The 24,967-nt window shown below is 42.6% G+C and overlaps 1 protein-coding gene across 1 annotated transcript in view; it reads right to left on the reverse strand.

Moving 5' to 3' along the window:
- Positions 1–21: 21 nt before the first annotated feature.
- Positions 22–24,967, reverse strand: part of LOC122783438 (nesprin-2-like) — a 34,781-nt gene continuing 9,835 nt past the window's right edge. The window contains exons 20-39 of the mRNA XM_044048231.1: positions 24,582–24,776; positions 23,555–23,680; positions 22,489–22,644; positions 19,996–20,154; positions 18,712–18,878; positions 11,180–11,342; positions 8,446–8,630; positions 8,080–8,230; positions 7,778–7,960; positions 5,378–5,515; positions 5,095–5,289; positions 4,434–4,755; positions 3,836–3,939; positions 3,623–3,755; positions 3,322–3,533; positions 2,693–2,884; positions 1,825–1,956; positions 1,249–1,428; positions 567–595; positions 22–265 (exon numbers count right to left, since the gene is read on the reverse strand). Coding sequence (XP_043904166.1) covers positions 52–265; positions 567–595; positions 1,249–1,428; positions 1,825–1,956; positions 2,693–2,884; positions 3,322–3,533; positions 3,623–3,755; positions 3,836–3,939; positions 4,434–4,755; positions 5,095–5,289; positions 5,378–5,515; positions 7,778–7,960; positions 8,080–8,230; positions 8,446–8,630; positions 11,180–11,342; positions 18,712–18,878; positions 19,996–20,154; positions 22,489–22,644; positions 23,555–23,680; positions 24,582–24,776 — 3,336 coding nt within the window. The 3' untranslated portion in view covers positions 22–51. The remainder of the gene's footprint in view (positions 266–566; positions 596–1,248; positions 1,429–1,824; positions 1,957–2,692; positions 2,885–3,321; positions 3,534–3,622; positions 3,756–3,835; positions 3,940–4,433; positions 4,756–5,094; positions 5,290–5,377; positions 5,516–7,777; positions 7,961–8,079; positions 8,231–8,445; positions 8,631–11,179; positions 11,343–18,711; positions 18,879–19,995; positions 20,155–22,488; positions 22,645–23,554; positions 23,681–24,581; positions 24,777–24,967) is intronic.

The following is a 24,967-nucleotide window of genomic DNA, read 5'->3' on the forward strand; positions in this document are numbered from 1 at the left end:
ATTAAGGGTCGCGGAAATCCAAAAAATAATAAATAGAAATTGAAACAGGGCTCATGTGGGCGGGGGCCCGTTGGTGTAGCGCAGCATGGGGTAGAAGGAGCGCGCGAAGTTGTTGGACGTCGTGCAGCTGAAGTCGTCCTCGGTCACCGGCACGAGACACGCGAGGATGAGGAGGAGGAGGAAGAGCACGTGCAGAGGGAAGGCGGCGCGGAGCACGCGCCGGAGGAACGGACGCTGCGAGGACGAGTCCCGTCGCTGCTCCTGCCTGCACGGGGACACAGAGGACACGGTCAGGTGAGGGTCAAAGAAGACTTCCTGTTGTCGGGAGCTTTACTTGTAGCTAGGGTCGGGCTAACGCTAATCGCCATGCTAACAGCTAGCATGGGTTTAGCTTGGCTAAATGTGGAGTGAGTTAGCGCGTTGTGATTGACAGCCTGTTGTTGTGGTGTAGACAGGTGGAACGTGATGAAGTGAATGACGGCCTTGTTGTGGACGCTTTCAGACAAGTCTAAAGACAAAGTGTCTGCATGTGAGTGAAAGCAAACAGGCGACAGTGGCAGTTTTACCTTTGTGCTGTTTGTGAAGTGTCTTTGTTCTGAAGAAGCAAGAGAAAGAAACGTTTAATAAAGTACAGTGTAGACGTTTTGTCACAAAAACAGGGATCACAAAATGCTCATGTCTTCATGTCATGGCACTCAGTCTCCCACACCAAGGGCCGTAGAGAAAAATCAGTCATGAGAACATCACAGCACACGGGAGTTGTTTGAACCACTGCTGCCTCCATATGTGTTGTTTGAAGTCCTTCTACTGGATTTGACTCAGTGACACAAAGTGACCACACGAGGCAGCAGAACAGCAGCTCCTGTGTCGCCGTGAGTTAAGATCACTGATTTTCTTTCAGGCTTTTGGTGTGGGAGGGGTTAACACACTTCAGTCAAAGACTAAACAGGGTTTGGACTCAGAGTATGCGACGGCACTAGTGGAATGAAGTTAAGTGTGGGTGTGGTCGTCGTCATCATCATGATTGCTGGCAGGTGTGGAGTGGAATTGGCCGCAGGGGATTGGCCGAGAGCAGGGCAGTGGAGAGGCAGGCGGCACATAAGCGGCAGGGCCGTCAAAGCGGCAGCTTTAGCGGCAGCCTCCTCTCCTAGCCTCCTCGGACGAAGACTCCGAGGACAAAGACGGAGACATGGGAGTCAAGCGGGAGTCGCGCGGGGAGGAGACAGGGGAGACTACACTCTCACACACCGCTCTCTGCTGCAGCGCGTCCACCTGTCTCAGCAGGAGACACAGCTTGTTGCCAACCACGTGGACTCTCTCCTTGGCCTCCACACTGTCGCCGCACGTCGCCTCCAACAGGAGCTGTGACGAGATCTCCTGCAGCGACGACACCTGGCGCTGACGACTTTGCAGGTCGCCCTGCAGTTCCTGCGGCGGCGGCAGGGGGCGACAGAGACAACATGTTCAGTATGACATTAAAACAACTCATTTGCTGTCACTTTTCAGCATTAAAAACATTCATTCTGCCATAAAACACACATTTTAAAAGATACACATCGAAACATCAAAGATTAAACCGCTCCACTTTCTCTGGGTCACGTGATCTACTGAATCGCATTGTTACAATGGATTCAAAAAGCTCATTAACGATCCCACATGGAACTTAGATTAAGGGTTTCTTTAAACTCCAATTAGAGCTTAATCACAAACATCTGCCCTAATTGAACACTCATCATTCTAAATGTCATTCAAAGGAAAACAACACGCGTCAAATCACTTTACAATCATTTACTGCTGTGACTGATCAGTTTTTTGCTGACTCACCGTCAGCGCGTCTCTGTGACTCAGCAGAACTGAGCGCGGCGCCGTCGACGCGGCGCTGACGTCGACAGTGCTGAGCTTCTTCTCGGCCCCAGCGAGCCACAGCAGCAGAGAGTGAAGAGTCTCGTGAAACTCCTGCACAGACAACAGCGGGGTCAGAGGTCACGCGCTAAAGTTTCTGCCGCACAAAACGTTTGTGCAGAAAGAGAGAAAATAATGACATGGACTGGAATATCTGGGTTTATTCTGAATAAACAAATGAAGTTTTTCTTTAACACAATGACTTCCGAGCCTTTCCAACATTCACTGTCGAGCTGAGACCATTACACGATTCATCAGTGATCGACATGACGACACATTAAAGCTACTTTTCTGTGATTTCTCAGCTTCGACTAGGTTTTCTGCTTTCTTTTGCTCCACAGAATAAAAACATCAGACATTTGAGGTTTGTCAAACACTGATCGACATTTTATGGACCAAACAATCTATGGTTAACATTAACATAACAAGTCATAAATATGATCCACTGCTGCTTTCAACTTGAAACACATTGAGTGTGTGTGTCATATAAACCACAGCAACTCAAACCTAACCCATGAACTATTTTCCTAACCACCATTTTAACTGAGTCACATTAATGGAGTCCAAAAACTAGTCACCATGGCAACAGGGGGGAAAAAAGAATTACAATTACTGTCTGTACTTTCTAAAAAAAAAAACCATTTCTCTGTTAGTTTTCATTACAAGATTTTTTTCTTCCATATAACAACTTCTCAATATTTGTGCATGTAAATGATTGTTTCTTTAACTGTTTGCAAAGGATTATGGGTACTCTGTTCACTTGTGTAAACGCTGTGTGTCTGTGTCTGACCTGACACTGCATCAGCGCCGCGCGCAGCCCGCGCTCCCAGCTCTCCAGCCCGGCGCACGCCTGCGTCCAGCCGGCGTTGGCGGCGCTCAGCGCCTCCTGCAGGTCGCCGCTGTCGCCGCGCGGGAGGTGACGGCCGTTGAGGTTGACGGAGATCATGAGACTTTTGTAGCGGCTGAAGGTTTTCTGCATCATCTGATCACAGCAGCAGAGACACACAGGGGGCGGAGCTTATGTCAATACAGTCACTTTAACTCTCAGGACTTCATTTAAACATGAATGTGATTCTTCTGAGTAGAAAAAGTGACTTCTTCATTCACTACTCTTTACATTTACAAAGTAAACAACAGCTCCACTCACTTTGAAACTACTATCTGAATTTAAAGTTTCTACATCAATAAAGACTATGATTACTTCTTCATGCTACTTTCTGCAGTGATACATGTTTATTATACAGAGTGTAATATTTTATGTTTATAAAAACTGAAGATTTTCCTGGTGAAATAACAAATAAAATCTAATCACATTATTTCAGTCACTGCAGATTTTTGAGGTCTTTTTCTTTTAACGCCACGAGTTAAATAAAAGTTGCAAACTAAACTCAAAAATCAAAGCAAACCATGGAAACTTACCTTCAGTTTCCTGACGTTGTCCTCCACGTCTCTGATGTCGGTGGACGCTGGGATTCGCTGAAGCTCGTCCAGCTCCGGCAGCAGCTGCTCCAGCCAGGAAGTGACGTCACAGAGGTCAGAGTTCAGCTTCTGCCACTGCTCCACGTCCTGCCTGACGTCAGACGCAGCATGGACTTTCTGAGCCTGAAGCAGCTCCCAGCGCTGGATCACACCTGACGACACACACACACACACACACAGTGATACAACTCACTCACACACAGAGTGACGCATCTCGCTGCAGAGAAGATCTCTGTCGTACCTGTGCTGCCGTGTCGGTCAGCCGTGCTGCTGGTTAGCCCCACCTCCTCAGGCTCCTCCTCCTCGTCGTTGAGGATCACTTTGACTCTCTTCACGCTGTCGATGCTGCCGCTGCACTCTGACATCAGCTTCACCTGCACACACACACACACACTCCATGTTACTACACCTGTGATGATGTCATCACGACGTACACATGTGTGTGTGTTCTTACGTAGCCCTGCTGGTGGAACGGAGTACTGCAGCTCTGTCTGGAACGTCGTTTCCTGTGTGGAGAATCGGGCTGGTGCCAGCTGGGCGGGTCTGTCAGCGACTTCACTGAAGACAAACACGTTTAAAAAGAGCTCAGAATACATATATATATACACATATGTATAAATATATATTATTTTAAATAACTGTAAAACATGGTGAAAATATACACACAACTGAAAAATAAATGGAATTTTAACACAAATAAATACATCTCAACGCAAACAAACAAAAGGCAGAATCTTTACGGAAATGGAAGTGACCCCGACGAGATCAGGTAACAGTGACACATACGATATTTAACATAATACTTTAACTGCAAACACTTGGCTTCTGTAAAGACATTAAATCATTTATCTTATTTGACAGATTTTACACAAACACAGTGAACGTTATGACCACATTTGACACAAGAAGTCGTAAAAAGCCTTATTTTGAAAGGCAGGGTTTCAAAGGAAGTGCTGCTGTATAAGATCAGCTGATTGACTGTTGATTTGCACTTCCAGGCCACCGTAGAAACGTCACTTCCACTACACCAACACTAACGTTTCTCTTCTTACCGGACAGAGCGCTGAAGAAGGTGACGTCCTCGTCGTCGCCCTCCTCGTGTGACGATCCTCCCACGTCCACCGTGTGGTCCCACTCCAGCGGGATGGAGTCCACGCTGACGGGGGTCTCCCTCCCCGACCGCTCCAGAGGAGGGGCCAGTAGGTGGCACATGACCTGACGTCCGGCCGAGACTCCGCCCGCCGCTGAAACGTCTTCCTCCTCCTCCTTCTTCTTTCTCCTGGTTTCTCTCCACGCAGACCCGTCGGTCAGATCTGGAGGCTCGTCCAGGTCTGTGTCCCGGTCCGACAGATCCTGCTCCTCCTCCTCCGGGACCTGAACACAAGCAGAGAGGAGACGTTAACAAGGAGAACAACATTTGTTTGGACTCATTCTGCCACCGTTCATCCAAGAGTCCAAGTGAATGTTTGCACCAATGTCGCAAAGGTTCCTTGGAGGCTTTCCTCCAGACGGAATGTAGTTTTAGACGCCTCCTACACAAGAAATCCAGGAATCCAAGTGAACGTTTGGACCCATTTAGCAGACATTTGCCCGACTTGTTCTTAAGACGACGTGCTATGACACAAATAAAGGTCTTCTGTTGACCTTTCTAACCTTCAAACCACCACAGTATACAAGACAAATACAAGACATTTCTTATACGGTGGCACTGACCGGGCGTCTGTTGACGAGTCGGTGGTGGAAGCGCGCCACTCGACCAAACACCTCCTGACAGTACGAGTGAAGCTCCTCCAGCTCGTCCTCGATCAGCGCGGCGTCCAGAGGAGCGCTCTTCTGGATCAGGTTCTCCCCGAACACGATGAGGGCGTCGATCTTGTTGGTGTTGAGCGTGATCTCCTGCTGGAAGCCCTGCAGAGCGACAACCACACGTCACACACACACACACGTCCACAGAAGACAATCATAACGATGAGGTCAGAGAGCGGGGGAGACGTACGTCCAGCTGTCTCATCTTGTCCTCGACGTCGCTCTGGGAGAAATGCTCCACGTTGGTGAGCTGCAGGTCCATCTCCGTCAGCCACACCAGGATCCCCTCACGAGTCCCCTCAAAGTCTTCTCTCTGAGACGTGAAGTGCTGCGGACAGACAACAGCGTCACGACTAAAACACTGAGCAGTACACGCAGAATCAAACACTCATGGGGATAATTGGACTTCAAAATCTTTGGATTAGAAAACATATCTACATACTCAAATACTGCAATACTGTACTGAATCTTAGTGTTGCCAAATACACTACAAAGATTCTACTTACTTTGAGTACTTTTTGATTTCATCTGCCAAACCATTCAAAGAAATGACACTTTAAAGCATTTACATTCAAATAAAAGTCAGAAATGTGCTTCATGTCACTGTGAGACAGACTTCTCCAACAGGAATCTGAAGTTTGTAAAGAGTAAAGAGTGTGACACTTGACGACCATCTCTCCCTCACTGCCAACATTGCTGCAACAGCTAGATCTTGCAGATACATGTTGCACAACATCCAAAGGATTCGGCCTCTTCTAACCCAGAAGGCGGCACAGGTTCTGGTCCAGGCTCTTGTCATCTCACGCTTGGATTACTGCAACTCCCTCCTGGCTGGTCTTCCTGCATGCGCCATACGACCTCTGCAACTCATCCAGAATGCAGCAGCTCGACTGGTCTTCAACTTACCAAAGTTCTCCCACACTACACCCCTCCTCCGCTCCCTTCACTGGCTTCCTGTAGCTGCTCGCATCCGCTTCAAGACTCTAGTGCTTGCGTTCCATGCTACAAACGGATCCGGTCCAGCCTACATCCAGGACATGATCAAAACCTACACCCCAGCCCGCCCACTCCGCTCTGCATCGACAAACCGGCTCGCTGCTCCCTCACTGAGAGGATCGCAGAGGCACTCGCAGAACTCGAGACTGTTCACTGTCCTCGCTCCCAAATGGTGGAACGAGCTCCCCATCGACATCCGGACAGCTGAAAGCCTCCACATCTTCCGACGCCGACTAAAAACACATTTGTTCCGACTCTACCTCGACTAAGACGACAAAAAAAACCAAAAAACTTGTACATCGCACTTATGACTAGCACTTCATAGTTTGATCTACTTGAAGCTCTTACTTACTTCTAGCTCTTATTTGTACCCAAATGTTTAAATGCACTTTTGTAAGTCGCTTTGGATAAAAGCGTCTGCTAAATGACATGTGATGTAATGTAATGAGTGAGAGTGAGAGGTTTACAAACGTCTGAAAAGTCTGTCAAACAGTGGCATAAAGTTGAAGAGATGAGATCTTTCACAAGGGTCACTGTTGTGTTTCCTTGTAAAAATGTCACGTGACAGCAAACACTTTAATATTGTTAAAGGTTAGTTTAAATGTACACATAAGATGAATTAAGACGATGACAAATGGGATTTTGATCCATTTGGAGTGTTTTTCTTTTCTGGTTTTGTTTTTCCTGATGTTACTGATGACACGTCCGTCTCTTTAGAAGGAAACGGAAACGTCCTCCGTCCGCTGTGATGACAAAACTCTTTCCTGTCGCCGTCTCAGACATTGACCCAAATCCCGGCGGATTAGGGGCGGAGCCACGAGCAGGAGGAGACTGATCAGCTGATCTGATGTGATCTGCAGTGAAGTTTCATTTCTGATTCTGATCTCCATCACAATCTGTCTGTGACGATTTTAAATGCCGTTTTTGCATCGATTACAATCATATTATTATAAAAATGAGTGAAATACACTAAATATTATACAAAGATTGATTTCAAAATATGACATTGTATTTTATATTAAATGTGTACATTTTTAAATCTCCCTTGATAACCCTTCTTTTAGTTTAGTTTCAGTGTCATAGTAGATTTTGACCATATTTAACACTGATAAACTTGTACGGTTTTACATTGATAATCATCGTATTTATTATATTAACTTTGTGAAATACACTAAAGATTAGACATATATCGAGTTAAAATTACATTAAATTGACAAAATATAAATATAATCAGCAACATTTGTTCCTCAGTGTCTTAAATCAGGCTCAGCTTTAAATTAGTGTCTGGTTTTAATCTCAATAAACAACCTTTTCAAATGATGTCTATATATTGACATGAGACAAGATCTGGTCTTAGATTCTGGAGATCCTCAGATCTGTGATGAACGACAACATTCTATTTCAAAGAGTCACTTCTTAACACTTTGTAGCCTCGTTATTAGTTTTATAGCAGAATTTGACCATATTCAAAGTCTATGTCGTGTTCATTTGTATTCGTTTGACGTTAAAAAGCCAAAGAAATAAAGCAGCTGTTTTAACTGTGTCTCTTTATATCCACATCTATGTCGTGTAGCTCCTCCCTCTGCGTCCTCACCTTCAGTCTCCGCAGAACGGCCGTCACCCTCCTCTGCAGCTCCTCCCACCTCTGGTTGCCCTCGTGCACCATCGCCTTCAGTCTGCAGGCGGCGTCGGTGCGGTTCTCCCGGGCCAGACGTCGGTACTGTTTGTTGACCAGCTCCAGCTGCGTGAGACGCTCGTGGACCTGCCGCTGGAACGCCTGTAGAGGCGGAGACATGAGACAGAGGCGGAGACGCAAACGCGATCAGGGTTATTTATTTACTTATTTCCGGCTGTTATTAATCAAATGGACTGAACTCGATTGTCATGGCAACCGACCTCAAACTTCTTCAGCTCCTCCTTGGCGCTGGTGTAGAGGACGTCGGCGGAGTCCGGGGTCGCCGCGGTGACCTCGGCGTTTTTTAGCCAGTCCTCGAAGCGAGAGAAGTCGTCAAGGAATTTAGACCAGAGACGCCGCGTCTCCTCGATCCTGACGACAACAACAACAACAAGATTTACATTAATTCAGTTTAGTCTCAGTTGAGTCTCTTCTTCACAATAATCAACAATCAATCACATGAGATATCTTACCAAACATCAGATATCTGGGATTACCAATCAATAATATATCAAAACAATGTCATTTTGATACGTCATGAGGGAGTGTTTTGGATTACGTGTGTCTCCAGTTGCGTCTCCTCTCACCTCATGCGTCTCTCCGTGGACATGGCACAGATGTTCCTCCAGCGTCGGTCCAGACTCCGCGTCGTCTGCTGCACGGTGTCGTTCTCAGAGTCGCCGCAGGCGTCGGCGTCGTGGAGCAGGACGTCGCAGAGCGTCAGCACGGACGCGACGCTCTCCGAGTGCTGCTCGATGTCACGCTGCAGGTCCTGAACACAACAGGGACGTCATGGGACATGGAAACATACACATATATGTATATATACAAACACAGTATGTGGAACAAATATAAACAAAAGTGAAATGACTGAAATGAAATCATTATTTGATCCTGAAACTGATACATTTGCAGTTTGTAGAGATAAAAATGGATACATTTATATGAATATAGTGATTATTATTATTATTTTTTCTTTGTCTGTAGTTTCCTCTGAGTCCATAGTTACTGTTCTCTGTGTTGCCATGGCGACGGGTAAGTCCCCTGCTGATTCAGTCGTTCGTCCACTAATGGACTGATTTTTCTTTTTCGTTGTTGTTGATGTTTTTTCCCGTTTATTTTGTTCTTTAAAACGTCTCGATTCACACTATTCACATTATTTGATTATTCAGAATAATGACTTTACTTTAATGTCCGGACTTGTTCAATTGGTCATATGCACAGAAAAGTGTTGAAATAACATTTAAAACAATCAAATAATTGTCACTCCGTTCTTCTGTGTCTTATCCGTACACATTTATTACATTTCTTCACATTTTTTCTATTCATTTTATCAGCTATTGTGGAACTATTCCCTTTTTCTTTTTTTACATCTCATCCCTGATTTAAGGCAGATTCTTCTGAAGCTTTAAATTGTATATTTATATTGGACTTGTGTTATTTTTACACGTTTCTGTCTGAAAAGTGTTTTTAAATAAATAAAATTTACTCAGTACATTTTTAATTGTGCATGATTTGCTGACTTGAAATTACACCATTAGGGGGCACTAAACTAATGTGACAGAGTGAATGAGTCATTTTGTGTAAATCAGTTATTCTTTCTTTCCTTGGACAACATTATTTGCTTTAAATTGATTTTCTTTCTCTTCACAAACCAGGTTGTAAAATTCTAATCTTTTCTTTTTCTCGGCTGATTATTTTTTTCTTCGCTTCCACGTCAACTTTTTCTCCAGACGTCCATTTGTCAAAGTGTCTGAAGTCCATTTGTCTCCTGTCTGTCTGCGGTGCATTTATCTTCTCTCAGCTCAGTGACAGTTTTACTCCTTCACTCAGACTCAGTCACTCACTCACTCACTCACTCACGACAGAAACAGGTTTGAGTGAATCAAACACTTTGTTTCCTCAAGTTTCTAAGATCCTGTGTTTTTTCTGAACTTTAACAACTTTAAAAACTGTTACATGTTGGTGTCTTGTAAGAAATCAATAGAGGGAGACACCTAGTGTAGATGAATGGATTGATATTGTGCACAACATCTTTGTGATGGAAAGAATTACTTTCAACCTGAGAGCACAAAAAGAGGTATTTATTGACAATCGGCAAAAGTGGATTACACATTTTTCTACATATGATTAGTCCACCATTAATACTTTTATTTATCTACTCTCATTGTTGCTTGCGCTCATGTCTGCTGGTGTTTATGAGTCTCTTTGTGTACATCTCTACTTTCCCTGATGTTATTGCACTCGTCTAAAGCTCTTCATGTTCTTTGTTTTGTTTGTATATAAAATCAAAAATCAATAAAAAGTCAATGACAAAAATAAAACTGTTACATTTTATCGTCTTTGACTTTTTCCTCCATGTTCCTCTGAAGACACACGAGTCTATGTACTTATATTTATATCTTTTTCTTTCTTTCTTTCTTTTAAATTTGTGGTTTTCATTGTTCATTTCATTGTTTTCTTTCTCTTTTGATTTTCTTCCAAACGTTTTGTCATTTTGATTCTTTCTTTCCATCTTGTTTTTCTTCTAACTTTGCGATCGTCATGTTCGCTCTCCTTTCTCTCTGTCATTTAATTTGTTATTTTCTTTTTACTTTCCTTCCTTCTGTCATCTCAATTCTTTCTTTCTTTCTTTCTTTCTTTCTTATTTCCCTCAATTCATATCAATTCAATGTTGATAAAATAAAACACTTTTTCTAAATAACTGTTTCCGGTGTGCAAATCACGTGAGACTTGACCGCGACAGTCTCACGTGATTACGAGCTGTCGGCAGATGTTGTTCATGACTTAAGCATCGATGACATTTTCACTTTAAAACACCAGAACACCACCGTCCTCTGCTGGACAACCTGCAGATTGCATTAAAAGGTCTGATGGTGATTGTGGGCTGGATATCATATGAGATTGAACAGGTTTAGAGGTCAAAGAACTGCAGACCTTTCACTGTTAGAAATCTACATTTAATACAAATGACAGCATTGCATGGCTCCTCCCTCCACTGCCTTCCTATTGTTTTCAGGAGTGATTTGAACATTTTATTATTGCTTTTTAAAGCTCTTCAGACCGACCTCTTCTCTTTGACCTTCACTTCAGGACAATTCTATCTAGTTTGTACCAGTTTATTCTTGTAATGTGTCACTATTTTACTGTTTTACTTCATGTTTTAAACCTTGTACAACACTCTGTAAAGCACTTGTTTGTTAAATGTGCTCCATAACACAACACACATCTAAATAAAGTTGACTTGACTCAACATAAATCGGAATATGGAATATGAAAAGTGAAATATATAATAATCTGTGGATTAGTTTAACCTCTGACCTGCTGCTCCACCAGCTTCCTGTGGATCTCGTCGCCGTGGCAGACGTCGTACACCAGCGGCGTGGCGAGCTCGGCCTCGACGCGAGACAACCACGTCCTCAGGCGACTCATGTTCTTGTCCAGCTGCTGCACCGTCACCAGCGTCTGCTTCAGCTTCCTCACCCTGCAGCAGCAGCAAACACACGAGACGTCGCGTCACGCTCTCAGAACGATTCATTCAGAAAAGCTCGGCAGACATACGCTGCGCACACAACTGTCTATTTTATGCTTATTTTCCAACTCAAAGTTCAGTTGAAAACAGCGTTAACAATAGTGTTTCAAACTCGGGGGTTAAAGAATGGAACAATACACAAAATACACATTTGAAATCAATATAAGGACAAAGAAGAGCAGTATAATCCGGCAGTGTAATCCAGGACGGTCGCGTTTAAATCCACAGATATTCTTGTTGTGTGTAATAGGAACGTGTAAATTTATACTTCTGCCGACTCTGAGATGGAAATGTGTCGTCACAGAGTTTAAGCGTCGAGTGATCCGGCTCAAATGTGATCACGTATAAAAAAGAGGGAATTCAGTTTGTTATTTCTGTCAAATAAATAACGATAACATCTTAACTTTTAAACCATTTTTGAAAGGTTTTTTTTTACGACAAGAGTCTGACTTTAAACCCAGTGGATTCTAGTGAATATTAACATTTTTAGAGCCTCATAAATCCCACGTAAAGGACCTTATCGTGTCTTCTTACTTGATTTCTGAGAAAAATGCACGTTAAATGTCAGCTGCTCATCGTCCTGTACGACTCTGTATCTCTGTGACTTGTATGAAAGATCAAAGGCTAAAATATCACTAATAACTGATAAAAAAAAAAACCGACATCATGGAAAAGATGACACGTCGCTGATGACGACAGGAAACTGAGCTTTGTTTCTATTTTATCTTTTTAGATGTCGGTTTTCCTAACCGATTAACCGATTAAACCTCCATTTAATGATGTTCTCAGATGTGTTGTTTTGATATAATATTCACATTCATGTGCTCACGGCAGAGGATTTGTCCACAGTTCAGGGATCAGGCCCAGGATTGTAGTGTCAGAGAGTTTGTGTTATCAGATGCAGAAACCACGAGTGGGCGTGTCCATGTCCACGGTGACAATCACAGACACAGAGTGTGGGCGTGTCCACGGTGGCAATCACAGACACAGTGTGGGCGTGTCCACGGTGACAATCACAGACACAGTGTGGGAAAACACGACTGAAGCTTAGTTTGACCCACATGTGACCACATTCCAGCACTGTGACCTACATCACACACACACACACACACACACACACACACACACACAGTCATGTGACTGAGAGGATTCCACCACAATCCACCTACAAGTGTGTGTGTGTGTGTGTGTGTACTGTACATGAACGTAGGCCACTTGATCAGTGGGCGGAGCCTGTCTCTCATCAACGACAGTCACAGAAAAAATGTATTCTTAATTTAAACAATTAAAAAGTCACTTGAGACTCAAACTATATTTATCTGATATATGTATCTTTATTATAACTTTATAGTTGTATTATAAAATTAGTTGAATCCTCTTTTTATGAATTTCATGCTCTAAACCTATTCCTATCTATACATGTATATTATCATTTTACATTTCTATCATAAATACTGTAACTATATATTTATATTATTGTGCCATGATTACGAGGCTGTTGTATAGGCTGGCGATAAATAAAATGCAGGGAATATACACCAGCAAGTAAACACACACACACACACACACACAGCATATGTAGGTAACATTTAACATGACAATACAGTAACAATATAATCACAGTATTGTTATAATTGTGAAATTTAACAGAATATTATGGTAAAAAACATCTTATATCACGTAATCCTCTTCCTATAGTGGTATGTAGCTGTGTGTGTGTGTGTGTGTGTGTCTCTACAACATGTGCAGACGTGGCAGTAGATGGAGGCGGAAGAACAACATCAGTGACGTCATACACATGCTGCTACTGCTGCTGCTATCACACACACGCACACACACACACACGCGCGCCTGCACTGACTAAGCCTGGCCCCTCCCCCTTTATCTCTCCATCTCTCCTCCTGCTTCTTCTCTTCACATCAAAACAAAATTATCTGCTCCTCGTTTCACTCGTCTTCCTCCTCATCCTCACGCCTGCTGCTGCCATGACGACGACCAGGATCAAGAGGAAGATGAGGATGATGAGGAGGATGAAGGTTGTGGATCAGGAGCAGAGGTACTTACAGGCTGGTGAGGAGGCTCGTCCTTGATGACAGCTCGTCCGCTAATAAGCCCCTCCCTCCCTCCAGCTGCAGTCCATCAACACCTCCTCCTCCTCTTCATCCTCTCTCCTCCTCCTCCAACTTTATATAAATAATCTTTAAATAATCATTTAAAATCCAAAAAAATATGAAGAATTTAAAAGTAAAAAATGTACAATATTAACCTGAAAAAGTCTGAATTGAAACACTTGAAGAAGCTCACGTGTCACGTAAACGTCCAGTGTGTCAGATTTAGCCGCTCCTAGTGGTGAAGATGCGTACTGCAACTGAACAAACGTCCCACTAAACGTGAACTGTTGACTTTGTGTGTTTCCATGACAACCAGGAGCCCAGAGCAACACAGACATGAACAACAATAATCATAAAAAAACAAAGTGATCCTCCTTAATCCCACATGCAGAGGTTTTAGATTAAGATTAGAGCTGGAATATTTTTTTATTTTATGTTTTAGTTTCAAACTGCTTAGAATAGCAGCTCTGACTCAGCAGGAAATGATTCAGTAACACAAACTTCATCATTGGTAAGAAAGGACGAGGAAACTTAGAACTAATAACTGAATGAACCACAAGTTATTCTGATAATCCATTAAACGTGGGTTTTTTTCTCCCAATAATTAAAACCAGTATCTGTGATTTTTCAGCTTCTTAAATGTGAATATTTTCTCTTTTCTTTGCCATAAAACAAGGAAATCATTAAAAACCAAATCATTTCTACTTCCTGTCACCGCTAATGTTTTTACCAAAGTTGTGAAATGACTAAAACTAACTAAAAAATGTGCTAACTAACAGAATGAAAGTAATAATCATAAAAACAGGTGTCTTATTCTTTAACAATAATGACTGTGAGTGATATTTTTTATTTTGAAAGGAAGTTTGGCTGAGTGACAGCTGTGCATGAAGAAAATAAAATCTGGTCAGCTTTACACTATCAAATATAAATTAACTAAAGATGACATTAAAAAACATATATTACTCACTACTAAGTATTTATTTATTTATTTATTTAACAAAAAACTTAATATAACATTATTTTAGGTTAAATTTAAACCAAAAAAAGTTATTCCAGATGATGAGTGGATTAAAGGTGCAGATTACAGGTGCAGATTACAGGCCCAGCTGTCTGTTAACTAACATTACTGTAAATGACAAAAACCCCAGCAGGAAATCTGTGTCTGGAAAAAGTCCATCTGCTACCTTCTTCCATTACACACACACACACACACACACACGTTATTTATTAATGTAATTAGTGTGTGTGTGTGTGTGTGTGTGGACTGAGAGCTGCAGCAGGTGGAGGACGAGGAGTAAACAGAGAGGAGGACAGAAGAGCGGGAGAAAATAAAGACGTAAATCTGCAGCTCTGCAGGAGAAAAGACATTAAAGTGTCAGTGTCTTCCAGCTCGTACAGCGACGACGTGCGAGCGCTTGTTCCGTAAACGTTTGCCGAGGCTTTTTATTTCCGAAAAGAGGAAAAACCACAAATCTGATGTGACGTTTGACACCTGCAGGAAAAAAAAACGTCTGCTCTGTTTCAAAATGTTTTTAAATGTCGTCTGTGGTGAAAGGGGTAAATCATGTTAAGATCTTTATATTTTTTTAAAGGTTTTGCTTTTAATTGTCTTATTTTTACCATCATTTATTGCCTCTGATTGTCTGAAAGTCTTGTCTGGTCTTAAAAGGGTATTTCAAGTGGTTCTGACACACACTCCACACACCGGCAGCTCCTGTGTCCCTGTGAGCTGAAATCACTCATGGAGACCGAGTGTTTTACAAACTTTAGATTTCCGCTCGCGGGGACACAGGAGCTGCTGGTCTACTGCTGCCTCGTGTGGTCACTTTGTGTCACTGACGTTCATGTGAACGAATGATTTCAAACACTAAATTCACAAAATAACTCACAGTAGTGGATCAACAGCTCCTGTGTCTCTGGTTATATCTGAAAATCACCTGAATCATCACTTTCACAGATTGCACCACTGGCTGCTGATTTCATGACATTTTAAAAAGAGTCACGTATCATATGATGCACCACACACACAGGACATGAGCTCAGGTGTCTCGCCGCTCCATCTCTCAGAGAAAACCCCGTGTCATCATCACCATGACGACCACATTTACTGCCTCTCAGGGAGAGAGCCGAGTCTGACCGCTATGCTCACTTCATCTCTTTTAACTGTCCACAAACAACTGCAGAGACATGGACCAGGTGTGAGGAGGACGAGGACAGGGGGAGATTACGTCTTACACAGACAATGACGAGGGAGGACAGCGGCCCCCGGCGGCCCCCGAGGCCCGAGGGCCCAGCGGCACAAAGGCTCGTGTCAGCAGACGGCAGCTGCTGGACCGAGCGAGGCAGCGGGCTGGTTTGTTTTGAGGGACAAAGACGAGCGGCGACACAGTGTCAACGCGTCTAATCCCCCTTGACGGTTCGGACCTCAGCGGTGATCTGCCGTAACTTAGACAAAGAGCTGAGGGACGCGGTGGACACGGACATGGACAAGTGACATCAGTGCTTATTCAAACATGTGACACACTCCTGCAGGACTGCGACAGCGCTGAGCTCGTGCTGGGTGCTTCACCGATTCATTCCCCAAAACAACCAGCACCGACCGTTCCGGTCTGCACCAGAGAGACATGGTGTGGTACGGTCGTGCCGGACGTCCTCCCATGTTTTCCGTCCTGTCGCACTCAATGTCATGCTACGTGTCCAAGCGCAAGCCCGACCCAGGACTTTACCACTCCATACTGGACCGCACCGGGATGGAAGCGCAACTTAAATGTTTGCTTTACCGCTGTACAACACTTACGTTGTTTTAAATGTGCTTAATAAATGCATTTAATTAGATGTATCCCATGAATAAAAGTACATTTTTAAACCTTGACATGGTACAACCAGAGTTTACCCCAGACCAGGACTGTATAGTGGAAAAGTATCTCATAATTAGATGATTGAAGTTAATTTTACGTTACGGGGAATATCGTCCTGGATATTTACAAAAGATTCTTGTTTATCCCTTAAAACAAAGAATCCTACATGCAGTGAGTGGATGGGTGTGAATGGCTGAAGAAGCTTTGAGTGGTCATCAAGACTAGAAGAGCACTCCATACTTTGTATTCAACGTCCGCATCAACTGCCCTTTGAAAAAGTGCTGGATTCATTTTGACCGTTGGGATGAAGCTGAGCGTTGACGGTGACAGTTTGACGGTTTCACAGTGACAGCTGCACATTCCACCACAGCAGTGAGGCTCGTGCCTCAGCAGCGACTCATGAACAGGCTTAACCTCATTATACTGGTCAGTCCCTGAGGAGGAGGAGGGCAGAGCTCCCTCTCCACTCGTGTCCCCCTTCTATTGTTAAAGACAGAAGTCTGAGCCATGACACTGACCCTCATCCTTCAACCAGTTTTGCCCATACTGTAAATTTTGGCCTCTTTACCCATTCACAGGCTGTGTTCACTGTAACATTCTAAAGGGACGTGTGGACAGTTTGTCCACACAATTCTTCTGTCAGTGGAACCGCGTCGCTCACAAAACAGTCACCAAACACCTCAAACATGTTGAGATGTGATGAGACTCATCTAATAACATCTAGTTTAAGTCTACAGTATCTTAAGAACATGTTCACGTCTTTATCTCACTGTTAAACACAAGTTTGTAAACCACTCACTCTCCCACACCAAAGCCCATAGAGAAAATCAGTGATTTAAGCTTGCGGGGACACGGGAGCTGCTGGTCTACTGCTGCCTCGTGTGGTCACTGTGTGTCACTGAGTTAAATCCAGGGGAAGGATTTTAAATGGCGAATTGACAAATCAAGACATTTGAAGTTAGTGATGGAGGCAGCAGTGGATCAACAACTCCTGTGTGTTGCGATGTTAAAAACACTGATTTTCTCTATGGGCTTTGGTGTGGGAGAGTGAGTGGTTTACAAACTTCAGTTTCCTGTTGGAAAAGTCTGTCTAACAGTGAAATAAAGACGTGAACGTGTTCTTAAGATATCGTATATGTAAGAAAACATAGATTTTATGAGGTGAGCGGCTAAAAGTCAGCTTTTCCTTGTGTCCCTGTGAGATAAAATCGCTAGTTTTTCCAATGGACTTTGGTGCAGGAGAGCGACTGGATTACAAAGTGACTCGATTCCAGCTGCAAAAGTCAGTCAAAGAGCAAAATTGCAGTTTTCACTGACTAAAGTTAATCTACAGTATAATAACCAATACTTTAGTCTTGTGAACTGGACAAAAACGATGATGAAGATGACCAATCCACTCTTAATAACGACAAATTCCACGCTGAACTGTCGAGACAGAACAGCCAGAGTCACCACACAGTGACCATATGGTCGATCTAAGTCGCTCTCATGCAGGATAAGTCACCACCATCCCCCTCACCCATCTGCTCCCACTCACTTCACTTTGCTCCGGAGTTTCTGTGAGTTTCTGCAACGTCGTCATCAGCGAAACATCAAATCTGTCCACATTTGCCGAATGATCAGTTCCCACAATCACTGAGCTGTTTGACGACGGGAAAGTTCTCAAGTTATCAAAGAAAGAAATAATAATGACTTGTCACACATCACTGTCTAGCAAGACAACTCTACTCAGACGACAACCAATTCAGGCCAATTTTCAAGCGATTTGGTCGCGACTGACACATTTCCAGTGTGCAGCGGTGATGGAGGTAGGCAGCGATGAACGGAGAGAGCGTCTCAATAAGACAAAAATACCACGTGCAGTCTGATCACGGCATATGGAGGACCTCAAAAAAGTGAAGGCGAAACTTTCAGGCCTGAGCTTTACTACTTCTTTGGAACGGTCCGAAATCCGAAATGTTTACATCCTCTTGTCTGTCACGAAGCATAGCGCTGCTTTGTCTCATGCAGATGAGGAGTAAAGTGGCTCTAAGCTGCTGGACAAACATTTTTCAGGAGCTTCCCTTTCACTCTGCATTTATGGATTAATAAAAACATCATCTGTGAGCTCTGAGCTCCTCCGCTTTAATCTGCAGTAGAATAGCAGCTATAATAACGGAGCCACACGTGTTTCAGTCTCAACTGAACACTTTCAAGACGTCAAACATGTTGAAGACGCAAAAGAAAAGATGTTTCGTGTGAGGCCACTTCAAACCCACTTTAGTAAATAAAAAAGTGAAAGCTTGTGCGTGAGTGTCTGCTGCTGCAGCAGAACAAACGACACAAAGACCAGTCTGTGCTCTCAGTTCTTACCTGGCCTCGATGTGGTCGAACAGATGCTGCCAGCGGTCGTTGATGTCCTTCAGCTTGTCGTTGATCTCCGTCGCCTTTGTCTTGTTGCTGGCGATGATGAGTTGTTCTCCGAGCTGCTTCAGGTGCGTTTTATTCTCACTGAAGAGGTTGATTTCCTCCATACAGTCCTGATTAACGAGCAGCAGAGAAAGAAGAAGAAAGTTAACATTTACTGCAAACACTTTACTTCTGTAAAGCTGCTCTCAGACCTGCACAAAAGTGTCCACAAGCATCATAGATGGGAAAAATCTGGCAGTCAGTCTGCTGCTGGATACAGGGAACGGCTCATTATTTGGCAGTCAATCTCCACTATTTAGCTATCAGCTAACGGCTCACTTTTTGGCAGTCAGTCTGCCAGATAATGAGCAGTTCTAAACATCCATCAACAGTCAGTCTCTGCTGCCTCCAGTCACTACAGATTACAATCTCATCTGCATATATGAGAAGACTAATGTCCGTAAATATCCCTCGAGACATTTTTTTTTTGGTAATTTACAGTGAACCAGGGAACAAATGTCCTGCCCTCATGTTGACCCAAAACGTGATTGTCTGCCACTTTGATGATGTGTATCTTTTCCTGTTGCAGCGAGTGAGTCGCACCAAAGGTCTCCATGAGTGAGTTTGTCAATGAAGTCGGACCTTTGTGTCAGACTTTTATAGCAACTGAAAGAGATTACAAAAAATAAATAAATAAATAATACAAATTAAGCCTAAACTACCATCTAAACATAATATCTTAAATAAAAATGTATTATTTTTAGTTTTGTCCTAAAAACAAAACAACTTTTTCTTCCCTTAATAGCAAAACTTGGAAGTTTTCCAGAAAGTAACAAAGCCCCAGTTACAGGGAAAACCACTAAATTTAAAGCTCTAAGGCTTGACATGATTTAAAACCTCTGCCTGGGAGTCAGGAGGACTGCCCCCACCCACCCCCCCCACACACACACACACAGGAACAAATGAAAAGGCCCAGCGTTGGACACAAAACAAACCAGCGTGGTCCTGCTGCGGCTCAAACAGCTGTCGTCTCCCAAACAATCGGGCGGGAATTCACAGTTTTGTTTTGAAAACCTCGGACGGTCAGGACCGACCACATGACTCAGCAACGTGGTGGCAAATTTGAAATAGTGGCACAAAAACAAACTTTCACGCAGAAACTTTGCTCTGATTTAAACTCAAAACTCATAATCAGTATTTAAACATGGGTAATTTAGCCCCCTGGTGACTGTGGGCGTGTCTCCTGACCTTCTTGAGCTTCTCCACCATCTCCTCGATGTTGAGGTCGGAGTCGTGCACCACCTTGTTCTCCATGTGCGTCAGCCACTCGCACAGCTCCTTGTTCTTCTCGTTGAAGATGATCCAGGCGTTCAGGCGGTCGGCGATCTCCTGTTTACGCAGAGAAACCTGAAACCAAACCAACGGAGACGATGTTAACGTGTCCATATTTTTATATAAGCCAAAGCTCTTGCAGAGAAACTGTAAAAAACACTGTATCCATGGTAACAATACTGGTAACTCTGCCACAGAAAATAAAGCCAAACTAGCATTTCTGTCGGAATGTCTCAGTTCCTAGATGGACATTTCAACAAGAAATCAAAAAGTCGTAGAAACAGGGTTCCAAGATGGCTGCCAATGATATCAATCAATCTGCTACTTTTATGATGAATAGCACTTCTGTCTTATTTATTTCACACTAAATCAGTCATACACGTGGTACTGTTCCATATTTATCCGTGGACAATATCCGCAAAAGTTAAGGATGTTGTTATCAACTGGTATTGCTAACAACGGCTAGTCCAAGTGATGTTTGCGTCCATTCACAATAGCATTTTAGCGACTTCTGCTGTGAGAAATTCTATTTATCCATGTGCACAGACAACATAAAATTAAGTGGAACGTATAGTAGTCAACTCGGAGACGTCCGGTGTGAATGCAACACGACAATAGACATTTCCCAATGTCATGACACAGTCCACGTGCTAGAAATCTTTCTCTGTTTTGTAGTTTGGTTTCTATAAAATTCCCGTTCCCGTTCCAAGTGAAATACTGACTCATCACTGTTGATCTTGTAGCGTCGTAAACAAACTAAACACTTTCACAGACAGCTGTGCTGTGTTGTTGTTGTAGCAGGAGAAGCGACAGCTCTCTAAAGGTCTTATACACACGGAAAACCTTTTAAGAACGATAAAAGAAAAAGATTTGACCTCCAGAGCAAAAAAATAAAGGTTTCTACAGTAAAACTGCTGATGACGACACAAACAGTGAGAGTGAGTGAGGTCAGTGATCCCCGCCCCCAAAACTCATCTTTATACAAACGTCTCTCTGCTCATTTCAACTTTTCTCCTCTGTGTGTGTGTGTGTGTGTGTGTTACCATCTGTTGCTTCTTTAACACAATGACCCTCACACTCTCACACACAGTCTCGTTTCCATGACTTCAGAGGACATTACACTTGCATTCATTTCCCGCAGACTTACTCTAACCTTAACCATAACTAGCACTAACCTAACCCTTAAAACAGAAAATCCAGATTTTACTGACGTAAGGTTGTGCTGCCTGTGAGACTCCTTTATCTAACCTCATCCTGACCAAATCTTTGTCCCCATAAGGACGAAAAGTCCCTGTCATGTGACTGTATGTAAACAGATTTAGGTCCTCACAACACGAGTAATACCTGAAACACACACACACTGAGACACACTGACCTATCGGTGTGTTTACAGACTTGTGAAGATTTACTAACTTAACTCCTCATTAACGGCTTAAACCAGAAACACTGAGGAGCCAGAAACAACAAAACACACACACTGTGGGATGTTTGTTTTTATCAAACAAACACAACACAACTTCTGTATTTTAAGTCTTTTCCTGTCAGAATAAACTCTGTCTATACATGTTTTCTTTTGAGAATCTGAACCATGTTAAAAATAACAAAAATACACACAAACACACGTTAACAGAGCACACAGTTGTCGGTGACGTTTGTGGCCTCAGTTTGGGTGAACCTCTTATTTAAAGTTTAAACCTCTTCAAATCATGTTTGTGTGATGACATAATTTCATTTCATACAAAAGAGAGAGGAAAAAAAAATCAACACTTAAATACAAGCGTTTCAGTATTATTCGCTTTAAATGACGACCAAAATCTTAAAGATCCTGAATGTGCCACTAATAGCCAAATTTTAAATACTTAAGGAAGATAAGTGAGTCAATGAGCGTTAAATATGTACATTTGTACAAAATAATAAAACCTGGTGAAATTGTTTTCCTCTGTCATTTATACTATTCCCGTGTGTTTTGACTTTGTTTATCATTTAGTTCCAGTAAACATCACCTTAAAATCAATGAAGGAGCAAAGTTCAGGAAAATGAAGACACATCACATAAGTCTGTAATGTTCCTTAAAACACAGACATTTGTCTTTCCTTTCTTGATTAAACCACTTTTGACACTTTTTTACAATTTCTTACATTTGCACTCACACCATCTGTGATAGTGAATTTTACTTCTGTATTTAACACAGTGTTTCATATAAACACTTGTTATAGCTTTTTATTGGTAATTAAATCATAAAGTAAGCTGTATTGTCTTATTGTCTTGTCTAAATTGGGAATTTACTTTTATCATTATATAAAATAATCATTTTACAGAACTGAGGCTCATTTTACTTTTTTAAAAGTCAATGTCTGTAGGAGATAATGTGTGTCATCACCGTGTTAGTGAATCCAACAGGAAACTGACCTTCAGACAAAGCTCCTCCCACTGACAGCGCAGGTGCTCCACCTGCTCCTGCAGCAGCAGGACGTCGTCTGCGATGATGTACTGGGACAGATCCGTCTTCATGGTGCTCAGCTCCGTCAGGCTCTCGGCCCAGTCCACCAGGGAGTCCTCGATCTCCTGCATACCATAGCACACAGACCACGACAGTCAGTGTGAGCCACTCTCACTGCTACACCCCAGTGCCTCTCTCTCTGTCTCACTGTCTATGCCCCGCCCACTTTTCCTCTGTCTGTCTGTCATCCTCTCCGCCCACAGGGAGGATTAAGGGCCTCAGGCCGTGCTGGGCCAGGCCAGGCCGGGGGAGGGGTGAGATAGAGGAAGGGGAGGGAGGGAGGGAGGATAATGACTGTGACGGACGGGTCAGGGAGGATGAGCCGCGAGTCAAACCTGTTGCAAACTTGACTTTGTTGACAGTTTAATCCCAGGTTTGAACTGGTTTTTCAGTCATTTCCAAAAATAAAAATTACTTTCATAATCTCAGTAAATCTGCCGATTATTTTCTCTGTTAATCGAGAAAATGTTGAATGATAAATGTCAGTGTTTGTCAAACCTGGAAATGCTGATATAAATAAAATAAATAATTCAGTTTGAATGATTTCTTTGTTTATGGAGCAAATCACCCAGAAAATATAAAAGTGTTAAAATAAGAGTAGCATCCTTGTTTTGGACTGTGTTTTTGTTTGTTTTTGCAGCTTCTTGTGGAAGTGGAGATTTATGCAAATTATGAATGACAAGATCTGTATTTTATGGTGTTAGAAAGTGAAGAAAAACACAAGTCAAACGAACAAACTGATTAATCGATTATCTAAATAGCAGACAATGTATTTAGTAATTGAAAACCCGAGTGAACGAGTTCGCGATTTTCAGTTACAACACTCTCCCTCACTCTTCCTCTCCCACATCAAACGCCATAGAGAAAATCACTGATTAACATCACTGATCCACTGTTGCCTCCATTAACTAACTTCAAATGTCTTATTTTGTGTGAGTGAGTTAACTACAGTGAGTTCCTGTGGTTAAAACGTACCTTGTTGAATTTCTCGGCGCTCTGCAGCTCGTCATCGCTCTCTGGGAGCGACTGGTTCAGTCTGATCTTGATGTCCTTCAGCTGCAGCATGTTGTCTGATAGTCCGGCCTCGCACCGCTCCCAGTTCTGACGCATAACAAACAACAACAACGATTGATCACACAGATCAAACCAAACACTTAGAGACGTTCATTGGAGCTGATAGGATTACTGACAAACAGATGATGATGCGTTCATATGTTAATATTCGTCCTTTTCATTTTAATATCTAACAAATCACATGAATGCAGCAGATTCAGGACAGTGACAGTGTGGAGGAGACGTGAGAAAAGCATTCAGAGGCTTTTTAGACTTAAGAAGCTGTAAAATCAAAGAAACTAGAAAATATTTAAACTTAAGAAGCTGAAAAATCAAAGAAACTAGAAAATATTCAAACTTAAGAAGCTGAAAAATCAAAGAAACTAGAAAATATTCAAATTAAGAAGCTGAAAAATCAAAGAAAAGAAAATATTCAAACTTGAGAAGCTGAAAAATCAAAGAAACTAGAAAATATTCAAACTTAAGGCTGAAAAATCAAAGAAACTAGAAAATATTCAAACTTGAGAAGCTGAAAAATCAAAGAAACTAGAAAATATTCAAACTTGAGAAGCTGAAAAATCAAAAGAAACTAGAAAATATTTAACATTGCTGAAAAATCAAAAGAAACTAGAAAATCTTAAGAAGCTGAAAATCAAAGAAACTAGAAAATATTCACATTTAAAAAGCTGCAAATGACAAAAACTAGAAAATATTCAAACTTAAGAAGCTGAGTTTGAAAACATTCAAACTTAAGAAGCTGAAAAATCAAAGAAACTAGAAAATATTCACATTTAAGAAGCTGCAAATGACAAAAACTAGAAAATATTCACATTTAACAACTTTAATCTGATTAACCGATAAGCACAATAGGCGTGACTTGATGTAAAGTGTTTAAAGAGATAAATAAAGTCCACTATTTCTTAGTAAATACATAAAAGACAGCGAGTACCTGGGCGACGGCTTGCGTGAGTCGCAGCCTGCGGCTCAGCAGAGCGCGCAGGTCGTCCCACTCCTCCTGCAGCGTCCCCAGATCCTCCTGCAGCCGCGCCTGCGTCTCGTCGTCGCCCATGGAGAAGAGCTGCCGGCCGACCTCCAGCGTGTGGACGAAGCTGCTCTGGTGTCTCTGGAAGAGCAGCTCAGTGTGCTGGAGAGGTGAAGACACCGACATCAGAGGAGGACAACAACTTCTGAACCAGTGAGACGAGACGAGGTCAGGCCACAGGAGAGGGAACTCTCCTCACTCCTCTGTCGTGCTAATCAAAGACTCTTTCCCTCGTCTCATTTGTTCTCATTGTGATGTAAATACAATCAGTTTCCTCAGTGTCTTCATCTTAA

The sequence above is a fragment of the Solea senegalensis genome, linkage group LG16 (genome assembly GCF_019176455.1).
Source record: "Solea senegalensis isolate Sse05_10M linkage group LG16, IFAPA_SoseM_1, whole genome shotgun sequence".
NCBI classification, from domain to species: Eukaryota; Metazoa; Chordata; class Actinopteri; order Pleuronectiformes; family Soleidae; genus Solea; species Solea senegalensis.